This window comes from Synchiropus splendidus, chromosome 17 (genome assembly GCF_027744825.2).
Source record: "Synchiropus splendidus isolate RoL2022-P1 chromosome 17, RoL_Sspl_1.0, whole genome shotgun sequence".
Taxonomy (NCBI): domain Eukaryota; kingdom Metazoa; phylum Chordata; class Actinopteri; order Syngnathiformes; family Callionymidae; genus Synchiropus; species Synchiropus splendidus.
This window is the reverse complement of record NC_071350.1, coordinates 8,023,404-8,039,759: the sequence shown is the minus strand read 5'-3', so window position 1 is coordinate 8,039,759 and position 16,356 is coordinate 8,023,404. Positions and strand designations below refer to the sequence as shown.

The following is a 16,356-nucleotide window of genomic DNA, read 5'->3' as shown; positions in this document are numbered from 1 at the left end:
AGTTGTGTGTTGTCATTGATTTTAGATCATATGCAGTCAGCTGCAGAAAGATAGGACCTCAAGGATCTCCTAATACAGACTGTACAAAGTCATGACCACTAATAAGCGTCTTTAAACGTCTTCCCGCTTAAAGATAAAACGCAGCTTTCTATTCAACGGCAGGTACAATTATGATGAAAATGTTGAATGTTGAAACAGTTTTAGACTGTAACACGTATTTGGAACCAATATGCCGCCGCGGACACACGAAACATGCAACTTCCTGAAAGTCAGGCGCTGTCCTCTCAACTCCACCCACTATCTGTACGTGGACCAATAAGATCACGACAGTGTGTAATACGTGACGTCACAGCCGGAACGTGGACCAATCATGTGGTAGTGCGTGTTCGAGTTGTGGGCGGGCCTTGTCTTGAACGGCCAGCGCTGTCTTGCACATCTTCCGCTTGTTCGAATCCATTTATTACCGGATACGAATGAGCCTTTATTTCAAAATAAGATTTGCAAGACTGCATTTAAGTCCACACAGACCTCTCTCAATGTGATGTAACAAACAATGGCTGTTATATATCAATATAATAGTCTCAGTCTATCTTTAATTGGCTTGGGTTTGGCTTGTATGCGCCATCTGTTGCCGAATTAGACGTTTATTTTGTAACGTTAGCAGGAAAAGACGGAGGTAGTGATTCAGCTTCTTGATTGTCATGGAGCGGCATCGCCAACGACCCACATTGCATCCTCCGATCCAATGAGGTGACGCCGCGTTCCGGGCCCAACTGTGGAGAACAAGCCGGTGATAAGAGGGAAGCATAACTATCCAAGTGAGCACTTAACAGTCTCAAGAAGCGTCCTGTGGAAAAGTGAGCGAGTCACTTGAGCCGAGCGGAAGTGGGCTCCTTGTTGCGGGCTGTGTCGCTGCTGAGGAAAGGTAAGCTGGTGCCGCTCATGTTTCCCTTCTGCTGTCAGGTAGCTAGCTAACAATAGCTGTCAACTTCTCCTTGTGCTAACACTCTCTTTTCCTGCTGCGTTTAATAAGGCGGGTTTTTTTTTATATATATATTGCACATGCACGTTTGGGAAACCACAACCATGAATGTTTCATTTTGTTATTTTCTCTGTGCAGACACACATTTCTGAAAAACACTACCGGTGTAGCCACAGAAGATGTGGCCAACTAAATATTGTACACGCTCATAAACACATACACTATCTATGAAGCAGAGCCATTAGTGCTGGTTTCCATTTGAAGGCAGACACACGTGTGTTTTTATTTATTCCATTGAATCAATGCCACGTGCTTCCATACAAAACTGGTCCGGTCTGAGCCGCGCTTATTTCATTATTAAAGAGACACGTTGGACTTGTATCAGGTGGTTCAGCTCCCATTCTCTTAACGGGGTGAGTTATAAATCACATTTGATTTGTCATAAGTCGAAGTTCTTGGAGGCTATCAAAAGCAGATGTGATGTTTGGCATCTCTTGACCAAAATGGAGGTGACATTTTTCTGTTTTAATACAGATCATGTTCGACTCAGTGTTGCAGTATAAACATGCCCGTGGTTTGTGTTGCAATAGTATCTCTTTGCTGTATCCATGAAGAAGTTGCTGATGAAATGTATTCACACTTTTTTTGTGTGTGTCTTTTTTCAGCTCATCATGTTGCAGGGGAAGCTGATGTGGGCGTCTCTCTTCTGCCTAGTTGTGGCTATGTTGCCGTCTCAAACAGGTGCTATGATCAGCATCATCATCAACAAGCTCATGCACTTCCTGTGTTTTGGCCCTGTTGAAACTACATTATAATGATAAAGGCTGGAGATAGTGACGCAACTGAAGCAGCCTTAAATAATGTTTCTTTTTTAGGAAATATTTTGCAATAATACTCAAATTCTTAACCAAAAAAATATTTTCTTTTGATGAAATATAAAAGTGATTTTTGAGTGTGATGTGTGTGATTTCACGTTTTTCTGAAATGCTCCTTTGAGACTGACGGATTATGGTGGTATGTTTGCAGCGTCTGTCGCGGTCATGTCTGTTGACCTAGGCAGTGAGTGGATGAAGATGGCTATCGTTAAACCGGGCGTGCCAATGGAGATTGTTCTGAACAAGTAAGTCCTAGTGGGTGGTCACACATGACTTAAAAGAGCAACTTGCATCTCATTTACTTTATCAACCAGGGAGTCGAGGAGGAAAACGCCGGCTGTTGTCTGCCTTAAGGAAAATGAAAGACTATTTGGGGACAGTGCTCTGGGAGTGGTGAGAGAGTGCTTCTAACTCTCCATGGCTTCTTGTCATTCATGGCTTAATGTCTGTTTTCAGTCTGTGAAGAACCCTAAAACGGTCTACAGACATCTGCAAAGTCTCATCGGCAAAAAGTATGACAACCCGCAGGTGGCGCTGTATCAGAAACGCTTCCCTGAGCACCAGCTGCACGCAGATCCTGCAAGAGACACCGTTTACTTCAAATTCTCAGAGTACGTTTATTTGTCTCATAGTTTATAGGTGCACTGTCGTGAGATTTATTGCTTGTACCCAGAAATGTTCCTCATGTCTGTCAAAAAACTGAAATGACTGTTTATTTAAGTATAAAAACCTGTTAGTTAATTTTTGTTTTTTCACTTGCAGTAGTCCATGGTCTTGCAATAATTTAAAACATTTATTTAAAAATGTTTTCTTGTTAATTCTTTCATCATAATTCATAATTTTAGTGAGATTCACAGATTTTGTACGCAAAATTCTTTTGAACATCAGACGTCCTTGTAAAACTGCCTTTCTCCTTTTCTATATAATAGAGAAATGCATTCATTTGTGCACGTTTCTCTTCCTCAGAGAAGTTACGTACACGCCTGAGGAGCTCCTGGGCATGATCCTGAACTACTCCAGAGGGCTGGCTCAGGACTTTGCTGGTCAGTTGTCTTCGGCTGTTGCCAAGGAAACTCAAATACGACGCGGTTAAAGTCTCTCTTTGCCCCACCAGAGCAGCAAATCAAAGATGCCGTCATCACCGTCCCAGCCTTCTTCAACCAAGCCGAGCGCAGGGCTGTCCTGCAGGCGGCACAGATGGCCGGTCTTAAGGTCCTGCAGCTTATCAACGACAACACCGCCACTGCCCTCAACTATGGTGTCTTCAGGAGGAAAGACATCGACAGCACTGCCAAGGTGGAAACTGAGAAACTAGTTACCACATACAGTACTTATTTAACATCAAGCCACATCTCTAAAGCTTCTTTAATGTATGACTAGGAGATGAATACCAGGTGATCTGCTTGTGATGAACAACGACCAAGTGTCAATCTTCTGAATGTTTTATTTAAATCTCAGTAATACTGTGAACTATCATCATCTTGCCATCAAGTCACATCCTAAAACCACATCTCTTACTTCTTCCAGAATGTCATGTTCTATGACATGGGATCCGGCAGTACGACCGCCACCATTGTCACGTATCAGACTGTAAAAACCAAAGAGTCTGGTACGCAGCCTCAGCTGCAGATCCGAGGAGTCGGGTGAGTCCACTAAACTCTTATTTGCCATACCTTTACGGCGTGCTCATTACAAATGACCGCAACACCTGTGTGGTTTTGAACCTTGGTGGCAGTGTCTTTTGTTGGGTTCATGTTCAAAACTATTTCATTTTTTTAAATTATTTTTTTTTGTTATTCCACTGTGAAAACTGATATTTCAAATGTAGCTTATCTTGGGAAAGCACTCATAGCATTTATCCTGCCACAACATCAGAATAACAATTTGTTTTCGGATGATTGAAACAACCTTTTAGCTAGTCACAAAATCACTACCCAAATAAAGAAGAAAATCCCAAAACACCATTCATTCTTCTAGTGTTTGTACAAACATGCATTCATTTTGACCACGGAGTGAGACAAGCCATGCGCTGCATGGTCACTTCCTCTTCACTGGTGTTTAAGTCTTAACTTTCCAAGATGTTAGTTTTTAATAATTTCATTGTCATAGTAGATCAGTGTTTCCTGGTTTGTCCGGTTTCCTTCCTTCCCATGTATCTGTTGATCACCATGATGGCTGTATAACGTGTACTGATAACAGACAACAGATTGGTACTGCGTAATGGCACACACAGTTTTATCTCATACTTCCTGTTGATACATGATGATACAAAAACTTTACTGCAACCAATGAACAAATGTTAAATGAGTACAAAGAGCTTACGTAATGCTATTTATTGGAACATAACTTTTTCCCCTTCTGTTCTACTTCTCATCAAACAATCCACTCATATGAGACACAAACACCATAATACTTTAGACTGGTTTCAAAGTCCATCATGGAGGCCAGAACGTATTAGAGTTTCAACTGTTGCAGTGCATTATGGCAACTACAGTTTGCCACTAAATAACAGTATAATGAAATGTTAGTGTTGTCGCTTGCATTTCTGTTGAACAGGACTTGTTGGATCGATGGATGCGTTTCCACTGGTGCCGCTCTAGGTGTAGAATTAAATGGAACCTTAGTTGAGGGATACTTGATGTTCTCACTAGTCAGTTGTCTGCCCATCACACGTCGTGTCGATGGCCAGTGGAAGAGCAAACTGCTTTTGTATCTGATCACAGAATGTGTATTTTATATGCTCCACTTGTCCCATGTCTAGATTCGACCGGGGTCTGGGTGGCTTTGAAATGGACCTGCGTCTGCGCGACCACTTGGCCAAGCTCTTCAACGAGCAGAAGAAGAGCAAGAAAGAAGTGAGGGAGAACCCTCGGGCCATGGCCAAGCTCCTCAAGGAGGCTCAGAGGCTGAAGACGGTACTCAGCGCCAACGTGGACTTCGTGGCCCAGGTGAGACCTGGACCTCAGAATCCCCTTCAAAGTTGCCGACTGTTGCTCTGGCTGGATACCAGAAGTTGCTGATGAGTGATCAACAAAGACTTTGCTGTTGGCCAGGTGGAAGGTCTGATGGACGACATTGACTTCAAAGCCAAGGTCACTAGAGCCGAGTTTGAAGCTCTTTGTGCAGATCTGTTTGAGAGAGTTGCCCGGCCGGTGCAAGATGCCCTGACTGCAGCTGAGATGACCATGGTGAATCTCTCTCATCCATTTTGTTTAATATTGTTTTAAAGAACTCTGTGTCGCCTAACGTTTGTGTCTACAGGACGAAATCGAGCAGGTGATCTTAGTGGGTGGCTCCACTCGTGTCCCTAAAGTTCAGGAGGTGCTTCTGAAGGCTGTGGGCAAGTGAGTAAAATATCTTTTATAGGCTTGAGATTCCCTGTGATGACTTGTGATATAAATATAATACAAGTATAAAGTGTCCCTGTGATGCAGAAGTGAGGACTTTATTTTAGACTTAATATGTGAAGTCTCTTTAATTCTTCTTCAGGGAAGAACTGGGGAAGAACATTAACGCCGACGAGGCAGCTGCCTTGGGCGCTGTGTACCAAGCTGCTTATCTCAGCAAGGCCTTCAAGGTGACGCCTTTCCTGGTGCGAGATGCCACTGTTTTCCCAATCCAGGTCAGTGCCGGTTTCCAGGAGGCTGAGAATGGTGGACGGGAAAAAAATGTCCTGAACCTGCACTTCTCCTCTGCAGGTGGAATTCACCAGGGAGACTGAGGAAGACGGCGTGAAAACGCTCAAGCACAACAAGCGCGTCCTCTTCCAGCGCATGGCGCCCTACCCCCAGCGCAAGGTCATCACCTTCAACCGATACAGCGACGACTTCTCCTTCGCCATCAACTATGGAGACCTGAGCTTCCTGACTCAGGAGGACCTCAGGTAGGACCAGTCGAGACGTTTCTCCGCTGCTGTCTGACATTGAGATGAACTGGCTCACTGTGCTGCAGTGTCTTCGGCTCCCTCAACCTGACCACAGTCAAGCTGTCCGGGGTGGGGAGCAGCTTCCAGAAGCACTCTGATGCAGAGTCCAAAGGCATCAAGGCTCATTTTAACAAGGATGAAAGCGGAGTTCTCGTTCTTGATCGGGTCAGTCCCACATCTCTTTCAGCTATTTGGATTCATAAGTAGTACATTTAGTTCAAGCTTGTCTTAACATTCTCTTGAAGGTGGAGTCTGTGTTTGAGACCATTGTGGAGGAGAAGGAGGAAGAATCCACACTCACCAGTAGGTTCTGCCTTATTTGTCTCGTATACCTGTAAATCCTTGATACCAAAAAGTGTCCACACAAGTGTTTCAATATTCCCACCTCGGCTGTTCAGATTTGTCTTTCTTTGGTGCGACGTAGTTTCATAAGGACCATTTTGTCTTGCAGAGCTGGGCAACACCATTTCTACCTTGTTTGGAGGAGGAGCACCAGAACCTGTTGCAAATGTGACAGAACCCGTCCAGGTACCCACCTCTCTTCTCCTATCGTCTGTCACTGAAATGTGAAAATTAATGAAATTTATGATAGCTGTAGCTAATATATATTACGCAACAAAATATGTTTATTTTATTCAATGAGTATTCAAATTCACATGGAGTTTGATAACTGGAGTGATGAAAAAATATTGCACATTCTTGTATAAATGTGGTGTAATGGTGGTGCTGAATACCTTTGCTATTATATGTAAGTTTAGGATTTCAGATTAATATTAAAAGCAATAAAAAAAAATGTTTTCAGGAACCCAATTACTTACCAATTTAATTTCAAAATAAAAATGAATGTGTTTCTCATTGACCTGACAAGGTCCATATATTAGCATTTAGTGGGTCACTACTTGATCTGGCCTGACTGACGGTGATGGACTGGAAGGGCTTTAAATTGAGTTTTTCTTCTGGTATTATTTTTGAAACTTTTAGGGCTGTTGAGAAACCAGCAAGGTTGAGAGTGATTTGATTTAAGTGGTGTTCAGTAGTTTCATTTGTACTTACGAACATTGTTTAGTTTCCCTTTGGTTTTCATGGCCAGCTCTGGTTAAAATGTGCAGGAAACGGGCATAAAACCCAGAGTGCACTGTATATAATAATTCATTTTACATGACTATATTGACAAACTTAAGAATTTAACTACGTTCTGGTAGTTTTAGCATAATTCCTTTCTTCTTCACGTCTGTCTTAAAGGAACTCCCTGGCTCTACTGCCACCTGCTGTCCACATGAGCTCATTGCACTCTGAATATTTTATTAGATATGTGACTAAAATGCATGTATGCTCTGGTTTTTTGTCACATAAACCCCAGAACAGATGTGTAATTTCAGTTTCAGGTTTAACTGAAGTTATTAAATTCTAATCTGAAATATCTTAATGTGGCAATGACTGTATGTGAAGTCAGGTTGTTTGTCTCGTGCAGGAGGAGGAGGAAGTCCCGCCTGAGACTGGCACTGAGGGCAAAGAAGAAGGTAAAGATGAGGCTCCCAAGGAGAACCAGGAGGAACCTGAGAAGAAGGCAGAGGAAGAGAAAGGACAAGAGAAGGCTGAGGAGTCGGAAACCAAGGGCGACGCCAAGGTTGGTTGACCACTCTGCTGTTGTCATGGGTCCACGTTCACTTTCTTTCGTCTCTGAAGGAGAACAAAGAGGGTGAGAAACCTGAAGGCCAAGCAGAAGAGAAGGATGCGGAGAAAGCAAAGTCTCAGAAGAAGAGCAAGATCTCAGTGGAAATCACAGTGGACCTGCTGGTCCACGACATCGTCGACCCCACAGCCGAGGACCTGACCTCGTCTCAGAAGAAGTAGGTTCCACATTGTTGAACTTGACAAGCTGATGGTGATGGTGATGGTGATGGGAACATGACTGTCTTCTCAGGTTGCAGGATTTAACCGACCGAGACTTGGCCAAACATGAGCGCGAGAAGATGCTCAACAGCCTGGAAGCTTTCATCTTTGAGACTCAGGTGAGGCACCAGCCACTTGTCACAATACAAACTTCACCTCACAAACTCTGCATTTCTGGTTTCATTGCACTTTAATGTATTGAGCTAAAACATAATAATAACTATACTTGAATGAAGGAAGACTCCTCTGGTTCATGGAACATTTCAAATATGAAATTTCACTATGCATTTTTAAAAATGATGATCTTTCGAACTACTATGTGTTTCGATGGGCTCGGGCTTGCATTGTTCAATAGAACCCTTGTGTTGTTCTCATATCTATTGAGCTTATCTCGACTGAAACTATTCAGTCTTAGCTGCTTCTGAACAGCAGATGGTTTACGGCGAGCTCAAACACCTTTGTGTGTTCAGATCTGTTTTATTGCTGCACTGTGCTGAACAGTGAGTCACGACCTTTCTAAACAGCTTCATGGTACTTCATTGGAAGTGAATGAGTGAAATGAGGGAGTAATTCTGAGTGAAGGTTTTGACTCCTGCGCTGATGAAAAACTTTCTACTGAGCCCAGAAGTTGAACTTTGTTGGTTCTGTGTGTGTGCGCAGGACAAGCTCTACCAGGACGAGTACTCCTTGGTGGTGACGGAGGAGGAGAAGGAGGCCATCTCGGCCAAGCTGAGGGAGGCGTCCGAGTGGATGGACGAAGACGGCTACTCGGCCACCACCAAGCAGCTGAAGGAGAAGCTGACCAAGCTCAAGAGTCTCTGCAAGGACATGTTCTTCAGGGTGGAGGAGAGGCGCAAGTGGCCCGACCGCCTGGCGGCGCTCAACAGCATGCTGAACACCTCCAGCTACTTCCTCAAGTGAGTGGCGCGCCTTCTTCAGTCCCAGGATCAGTTTGATGTGGTGAAAACAGACTTGTCTTGACTCGACAGAAGCGCCAAGCTGATCCCAGAGGACGACCAGATCTTCACAGAGGTGGAGCTCACTATGCTGGAGAAGGTCATCAATGAGACGACGGTGAGTATGGAGACTTGGAAATGTTGAAATATTAAAGACCAGGTTCAAGCTATGGACTTCTATTGACTATGAAGTCTGCTGCTGAGGACTGTATGAAAGCAGAATAGTTATGTTAAAATGCTTCACTTCTTTGCTCCAGACATGGAAGAATGAGACGGTGGCCCAGCAGGACAAACTCTCTCCAACAGAACGTCCAGTCTTGTTGTCCAAGGAGATCGAGGCCAAGCTGTCCCTGCTGGACCGGGAGGTCAACTACCTGCTCAACAAGGCCAAGTTTGCCAAACCCAAGCCCAAAGCCAAAGCCAAGAACGGCACCAGCTCGGAGAAAAGCAGCAAGTCCAACACCACAGAGGAAAAGGTGATCCCACCCACAGAGGAGAGCGTGGAGCCCAAGAACGGTAAAGGAGCACAAGATCTCTGCCACGGATGGAACGACTTACTGAACTGAGCAAGTTGCACTCTTCACAGAAACTATAGAAGAGGTTCCACCTGGAGAAGCTCCGCCCACCGAGGAGAAGAAAGAGTCCGACAGCCAATCACAGCCCACGGAAGAGACAGCAACTACAGGTCGGTCTGATGCCCCTTTCCCAGCTGATGGCAGAGAACTTTAGGGTGAGAACCCAACTGAGGGAACCACTCACATGTGTTGCTTCTGGAGAGGCTGGGAGGACTCTGCAGAGTCCGCTGTGTAGACCAGTCTGCAACCTTTGTAATGAGCCGCCAAATGAAAGGCAGAAAACCACCTAGAAAAGACCACATTTGCACAGCTGCACATCACACCAGCTTTACTTTAACCATGGTTACCATCTATCTCCTCGCCTCCCCACAGTCCTGCTCCTGAATTAACACAGTTGTGCGACATCACTTTTACTCTTGGTTGCAGGCTCCTCTGGCACGCCCAGCTTATTTTTTGGGGTCCAGTTGGAGGCTCTGTCGTGTGGGTCTTTGGTTCTGATGAGTCATTTCTGTGTCTCTGTCGCCTCCAGGTTCAACAGAAGAGACCAAACAAGAAAACCACATAGGCGACGAGTTATAACGCTGGATGAATAGAAGCAAAGATATTTATTGACAGTCTGTAAATGTTCAAGTTCCCGCTCATGCTGTTTCCGTTTGGGTCCAGAACCCTTTTTTTTTTGTTTTGCTGAACTGCTGACTGGTCAAGGAATCGGACCACTTTCCCCCGGTCAGCGCAGCAGAACCCGGTGAAGAGGTCAAGATTATCATGAGGATACAGCAGGAGGCATGGAGGTGGACTTGTCTTAGTTTTTCTGCTCTGACCCAGACTGATGCAAGATGAAACCATCTTGCAGACGCCCACTGAGATTGTACATGGTGGGACTGTTCCAAAATCACTTGTCGCGTCAGGGGTTCGGGATGTTGCCAAAACTGGCGACTAAATGTGTGTGTGTGTGGTGTTGTGTCCCATAAAACCACTTTCAAGTCTTTATACATTTGCTTTTAACTTCTTTTGTTTTTGCTGGGACTCTATTCTGAAGTGACAACCAGTCATCTGCCTCCTCCAGGTACCACTGGACCCACTCCACCTGTTGCTGTTTTGGTGAACTACAAGTCACTGCAGCACCAATTTGTTTAGACTAACACAAGTTGTTTCTCTTTACAGTTGACTGACTTCATGGTAGCTACCAATGACAGTTTTTATCAGGCATCAGAACTAGTAAAACATAAGACAGAGTTAGCGCTGTAGCTAACAAAACACGGTTAATCCAGACGACTGCAGATCTGTCCATGAGTAGATTTCCACTTCTACTCCTGCCAGATCGAGTTACCAGAATTAAGACACGTCAGAAAAGAAAATCTGGAAGAAGAAAAATCCACTTATTTTGAAAACCAGCTTTATAGTTGTCCAGTTCAATTGTGCTTATTCAGCAAAAAAAAAAGTGTCAAGACAGAAATATAATTTTTGCCTCACAACGCCACCATCCAAGTCTACTTGAATTTGCTTCATGGTTTCAACACAGCTCCCGTAAAATAAAAATCATGTTTTTGGTGGCATGAGTCGACGCGCTGCCGGGGTCAAGAACTCGTCTGATGGAACTTGATTTTAATTTTGTTTGAAAAATTGTAAAAATGTAATAAAATGAATTTAACATCTGAGTTGTGATTTTAATGTGGCGCAGCAGATGTGTCTGAATAGATCACAATTTAATGTTGGGTTGCCAGGTCTATAGCAAATGGAGCTTCCTTCCTGTGTTGGAATTCAAACACAAACTAAAATGTTTACTTTACTCACATTTATTTTTGGCTTGTTGCGTTACTGGGTTAGTTTAACATCTTTGTTTGGTGTGTTTTCACTCCAATCCTTTCCCCAACCACAAGTTAAACAAGATCAAGACCAAAAGTTTCATCTGGTCCTCAATGTAAACCTCCAAAGACAGAAAATCCTCCCACATCAGACACTCACTGTTTTGAGGAGTCATAAGTTGGGCGTAATAAGAAACACAAGCCTTAATATAATGGAAAAAAGAAATTATATCAATGTACATCATCAATATGTGACACTTGCTTAACAAACAATTGTCATCATTGTACTTGATTTATTTTGGTATTTGATATTTTGCCAAATATTCCCAGTCAAAATACATAATTCATTTAGCATCACATAAAAGTTCAACATCTTGTCGAAGAGTGAGAAGACAATGTTGGGTCAGGCTCTGAACTCGAGGATGGGCCATGACTTATGAAGCAAAATATACCAGCTTTAGTATCACAAAAACATTTCAAGTTTTACAATACTTTTATAATACCACATTTTTTTACATGTTGGATTGTAGCTAGAGTTCAGCATCAGTGATTAATGCCAGGGTGTCCAGACCGGGCCTCAAAGGGCTGCGGTGGTGCAGGTTTCTTTTCCAACCCATTTATCAGTTGAGTGGTTGGAACAAAAACCTGCACCACTCCAGCTCTTTGAGGACCAGTGTGGACACCTCTGCTGTAATGTCTATGTCATTACATGTATATGAACAAATACAAACGTGAGCAGTGCAGCTTGGGTGTGAGACTTGAACAAACTGGTCAGTTTCAGAGTCGGTCTCCAGACTGAGGCGGCCGGTCAGGGTGTCAGGATGCTCCTTCCCAGGACCATTTTGGACTTGTAAATATTGTAGGTGACAAACCCCAGCGAGGTAAGACACACGGCTCCAACTGTGGCTCCGAGTATCGCGGCGGCCAGCGTGGCGCCGTCAGCCTGGGTCTTTGGCTCACCTGGGGGACGGAGACGTCAACAACTCTGTGTGGACTCGCAAAGCTTTGATGACATTTCGCAGTGACCTTCTCAAGAATAATAATGACGCAATTTAACGAAAAGTTTTTGGCTGCATCAGAACACTGTCTAGCGTCATGTACACAACATCAAACAAGATGACGTCTGGATTTTTGTGCTTTGAAGCCAGAGACACTTGATTAAGTGAAGCTGTTGCAGGCCCCATTTAATAACTCGATGGATGGGATTTGGCCCACAGGCCTTGAGTTTGACACATGCATCATTGATGTGTGGCTTCTGTTGGTGATCCTCAGCTTCACGTAGAGATGGAAATTTAGCTTAGTAGAGAGTCAAATATAAAAAAACAACAATGTAATAAATAAATACATCTAAAACAAAATATACTACACACAATTCATATGGAGGGCTTGAAAATAGATTAAAAAAATATATATCATTGGAAAAAAGCAAAAAGGTTTTTTTTTTACCTGCATGAGCCGCTGGATTTCCTGCAGAGGAAGAAGAGAAGCTGTGTGATTGGACAGCGGAGAAACAGCTGACAGGAAGTTACTCACCACTGTGCAGACGCGTGGTGATGGGACCCGAGCTCACGGTCGCGACGTCACTCACTGTCATGCCCTTGTCGTCTTGGACAGCACGGCGCCGCCTGCTGTTACCGGTGCAGTTCTGCAGCCAACAGGTTTGAGACGGGAGAGTCAAGAGAACAAGTCGCTTTTATAAGGAAGTAATAAAGACCGACCGGAGTGAGATTGTGGCAGACGCTGCTCAGACATAACCGGGTCACGCAGTGGAGGTAGTAGGTGGCGAGGGTAGCGTCGGTCTGATGGATGAACCTGAAGGCTTCGAAGGAGAAGCGAGCCATCTGCTCCTCTCCGTTGACCCCCATCACTGTCTGACCATCCTGGCTACACCTGAACGTGACAAAACGGTCATGTGATACCACTCCCGAAGCAACACGCAAATTTCCCCAAAACTACAGAAAGACGATTTTGTGTCAACTGGTGTCAGTTTTCGTGCCTGCGGGCTAAAAACATACCCAACAAATAGGTCATAGGAGGTGGTGTTCACAGGGAAAGGAGATGCTGTGGCATAGCATCGGTCCAGGATCACGTTGAATCTGAAGACAAGAGGTGACATACAGTCACATGCAAGATACGAAGAGCCAAAACATGGTCATCACAGCAGTACAGCCTCCTCCTGGAGGGCAGGTGACACAGAAACATTGGTTTTGGATGAGCCAGTAATGGAGGAGGACATGTTTTCTGGTCCAAAATGGCCATTTATCAGCACTTCATTTTGACAAATCGGTCACTTTTTATCAACTCTTCTGCTGCCTGAAGAGCAGCCAATAATATTTCTAGTGTTATGCTTTGGGCACGTTCTTGACAGTATCTATCATGTTAGGTTGATGGAGTAAACATAGGTTTGCATGAGGGAAGGCTTATTGGCCACTCTGGTGTTGAGAATATCTTCATTTAAGTTAGATTTGGAACAGGTACAAAATGTGAGATGAATCTGATATTAATCATGACTGTGATTAATTGAGAATAAAATTGTAATCTTTTGAAAGCACTAATAATATATTGTGCTAAAATACATTTTATGTTATATGAATGTATTGACTTATTCACACAAGACCAGAGTCAGATTTAAACCATCTCTGTTTGTGTTTTTTAAGATTGTCTATCAAAATGGTGCATTCATTCAAGTACTTCCTTGAATTTTGTGACAACCAATAGTATGTATTAAAAGTATTCTTAATGCCTAATTTGACTTTACAGTTCAGTTCACTTCACAGCAATTTAAAAAATAAGATTTAAATAAAAAAAAAAGTGTAACCTCAAAACATGCAAAACAATAGTCATTCCAAACCTAGAAATGGTGTGTCGTGATTGGTTGAGATATCGATGTGCAGGGTCACTTACTGAAATGAAATACCACGGCTGACAAAATAGTTGGGAGCAGTCTTAAGATCAGGTTAAGAAAGTGGTTGGGCATCTGAGGGCCCAGCATTTCAGACTGAAGTCTGGCCATTTGAATAGATCCATCCAACTGGACGGCAATGGCTGAAAACCATCCTGTGTATCAGTAGGGTTGAGTCTATGAGACGCACCTGTTGGTGAGGTTAGACGCCTTCACCTCCACATAGATCCTGGTCTTCAGCTCCAGACCTCCTGGAGGGATCAGCAGCACAGACGAGAAGCTGTTCTCCTGGTCGTGATGAAGCTACTGTTAAAATCGTTGGTTGATGACACACATCCTGGGATCACTAAACACAACATTGACTGACTGGTATCAGCAACCACAAACCAATCGCTCGACCAGGACCACTGTACCCAACAATGGAAACCCAAAAAGCTGTCATAAAACACAATAACAAACACACAAAAATCACAATATTTTTGTCTTTTTTTGTCAACTTGGAATCAATAAACCCAACTGTTATTCAAAAATTGCAACAGAGAATATAATACAATTTTGTAAAATGATATCTGGACGTGTATTTGACACGATTCGTACCGAAAAGAGTTTCATGCTCAATGTGCTGACGAAACTCCCATTGTTGTCTTTGACTGCCAGGCTCACTCCCGCCCTGCACAACACACAACAACAAAACAGATTGGGTCAGCAGCTGGAAGACTTGCTCGGAACATTCTGGAACACAAGTGGGTCGTCAGACACTTGATACAAAAGAGAACTATGTTTAATGTAAAGGCAGCTCGTGCATAGAAGAAACACAGCAGGCCACCTGATACCAGCAAATGGGAAACTACATGGAGAGAGTGGGGGGTTTCTTTGACCCTCTATTGTCTCCATTGTAACCAATAGTCATACATCTGTAGGAGTCTCTGCCCCCTGGTGGACTTGGTGAACCATGTTCAGTATGAAATACTGTGGTACTCACACGCCCATCTGGGTGTTGTTGACCAGGTACTGCAGCGGGTAGCGGCAGGAGAAGAAGTACATGACCTCCTCATGGTAGGTGATGGCAGTATTGGAGGGGTCTTTGGTGCAGACCATGCCTGAGATGGTGACGTACTGGACACTGGAGAAGTCCGTGAACGCTCCAGTCCCCACTTCCTCCGTCATCTCCAGGTACAAAGACATAGAGTCAGGTCAAAGTTTGCCCCATGGCGATGTTTTGACTCACTATCATATTGTTGCCGCATTGACTGATGCCCTCTTCTGTGATGGAGAAGTTAAATTTCACCACAGGGGGGTCCACCGTCCAGTCGGCCGTCCCTTTGCACTCTGGCTTGGAATGTTGGGAGTTGAGTGACATCAGCGAGTCGTTGTAGCCGTTAAAGAAAACAGGACAGACCAGGATCTGCAGCTCTATCGACTGGGAGCCGCACATAACCTGGATGTCTGCGTTCGCTGTGAAGTTGACTTTGAATTACATCACCAGCAAACTCCAGTTCTCAGGTCGCACTCATTGCAACATTCAAAATAATATTTAATAATATTAAACATTATATGTTTTTAAAAAGCACATATATATTCAGTTATTTGAAGTGTCCTGAAGGGCTTCAGCTTGACTAAATATTTATAATATTATACTTATTAATAAGTATATTATTATAAATACGTATATAATAATATGCTTATGTATATTCCCCTGGTGGGCTTTATTTTCGGTCAAGAAACTGAAGATATCTCTGTCCGGCCAGAAGAAAAGCCAAGGGTAATATATGATTGATCTACTCACATGGGCTACGGAATGTTGGGTGTCCCACACAGGCATTTTGAGCTCGGGTAAGAAGAAGGAAGGGGAGGGGGAGAAGGAGAGCATTCAGCCACATTGTTTTTGAACCTGTTGAAGAGCACAGGCGTCATGTTATGTAGAATCTGCTGCGACGAGCAGATCATGAAACATTTGTCTTTTCTCTGCAGAGTTGTGTAGAAATATATGGAAGAATCTATGTTGTCCAAAAGCCAGCAAATGCGATGGTAAATGTCAAAGTAATATTGTTTAAAAGGCTCAGTAGTGGTCAGTACTAGGAAGGTATGTGGATCTAGTGCTGTTGAAAACTGTTTCATCATCTGGGAACCTAATACCCATCAGTGTCTTTAGGCATGGAGGACACACCAGAAAAAAATGAGAGAAATTCTCCAATATGGATGCAAATTTTTAATAATAATAACTGGTTTCTTGGTGATATGTACATAAATCCTCAGGGTTTGGGGAAGTAGCCTGTGAACCAACATGTTAGTGCTGTTGAGGCCAGAGTGTACAGAGACCCAGACCATATTTAATAGATGATTCAGAAGTGAAGGCCTATTTTTCTGCACAAGAAAATGTACTACAAGCATGGGGGTTCAGTTGTGCTTGTGAGTCCCACAGAAATCTCACACTAAATCACTG

The 16,356-nt window shown here is 43.6% G+C and overlaps 2 protein-coding genes across 3 annotated transcripts; one reads left to right on the top strand and one right to left on the bottom strand.

The window, feature by feature from the left end:
• The first annotated feature begins 638 nt into the window (after positions 1 to 638).
• Positions 639 to 10,833, top strand: hyou1 (hypoxia up-regulated 1). Of its 2 annotated transcripts, none has more exons than XM_053847037.1 (24): positions 639 to 925; positions 1,648 to 1,723; positions 2,009 to 2,102; positions 2,172 to 2,250; positions 2,314 to 2,468; positions 2,824 to 2,900; positions 2,972 to 3,153; positions 3,385 to 3,500; positions 4,619 to 4,805; positions 4,911 to 5,045; positions 5,119 to 5,201; positions 5,347 to 5,479; positions 5,556 to 5,740; positions 5,809 to 5,947; positions 6,028 to 6,085; positions 6,234 to 6,310; positions 7,254 to 7,409; positions 7,469 to 7,632; positions 7,707 to 7,794; positions 8,336 to 8,592; positions 8,665 to 8,749; positions 8,889 to 9,147; positions 9,218 to 9,361; positions 9,736 to 10,833. In XM_053847037.1, exons 2-23 carry the CDS (start codon positions 1,654 to 1,656, stop codon positions 9,358 to 9,360), a joined length of 2,922 nt encoding a protein of 973 aa, XP_053703012.1. In that variant the 5' UTR covers positions 639 to 925; positions 1,648 to 1,653; the 3' UTR covers position 9,361; positions 9,736 to 10,833. The 2 variants fall into 2 exon arrangements, with proteins under 2 accessions (XP_053703012.1, XP_053703011.1); XM_053847036.1 differs by having other exon boundaries at positions 640 to 925; positions 9,218 to 9,316; positions 9,736 to 10,832.
• A 986-nt stretch (positions 10,834 to 11,819) lies between these two features.
• On the bottom strand, positions 11,820 to 15,801 carry si:ch73-261i21.5 (zona pellucida-like domain-containing protein 1). Its single transcript, XM_053846435.1, has 10 exons — positions 15,700 to 15,801; positions 15,142 to 15,368; positions 14,896 to 15,080; positions 14,511 to 14,583; positions 14,104 to 14,201; positions 13,027 to 13,107; positions 12,730 to 12,901; positions 12,545 to 12,656; positions 12,458 to 12,478; positions 11,820 to 11,971 (listed from the first exon to the last, which is right to left on the bottom strand). The coding sequence occupies exons 1-10, from the start codon at positions 15,791 to 15,793 to the stop codon at positions 11,820 to 11,822; spliced, it is 1,215 nt and encodes a 404-aa protein (XP_053702410.1). The 5' UTR covers positions 15,794 to 15,801.
• Between the last annotated feature and the right edge of the window lie 555 nt (positions 15,802 to 16,356).

Bases quoted from the DNA above. Each gene is read 5' to 3' on its own strand.
- hyou1 (XM_053847036.1), top strand. From the start codon at position 1,654: ATGTTGCAGGGGAAGCTGATGTGGGCGTCTCTCTTCTGCCTAGTTGTG. The intron at 2,469-2,823 runs GTACGTTTATTT...TCTCTTCCTCAG, and splicing joins GTTTACTTCAAATTCTCAGA to AGAAGTTACGTACACGCCTG. The intron at 9,148-9,217 runs GTAAAGGAGCAC...CACTCTTCACAG, and splicing joins GAGCGTGGAGCCCAAGAACG to AAACTATAGAAGAGGTTCCA.
- si:ch73-261i21.5 (XM_053846435.1), bottom strand. From the start codon at position 15,793: ATGTGGCTGAATGCTCTCCTTCTCCCCCTCCCCTTCCTTCTTCTTACC. The intron at 12,657-12,729 runs GTCGGTCTTTAT...TGTTGGCTGCAG, and splicing joins TCTGCCACAATCTCACTCCG to AACTGCACCGGTAACAGCAG. The intron at 11,972-12,457 runs GTAAAAAAAAAA...TCCGTCCCCCAG, and splicing joins AAATCCAGCGGCTCATGCAG to GTGAGCCAAAGACCCAGGCT.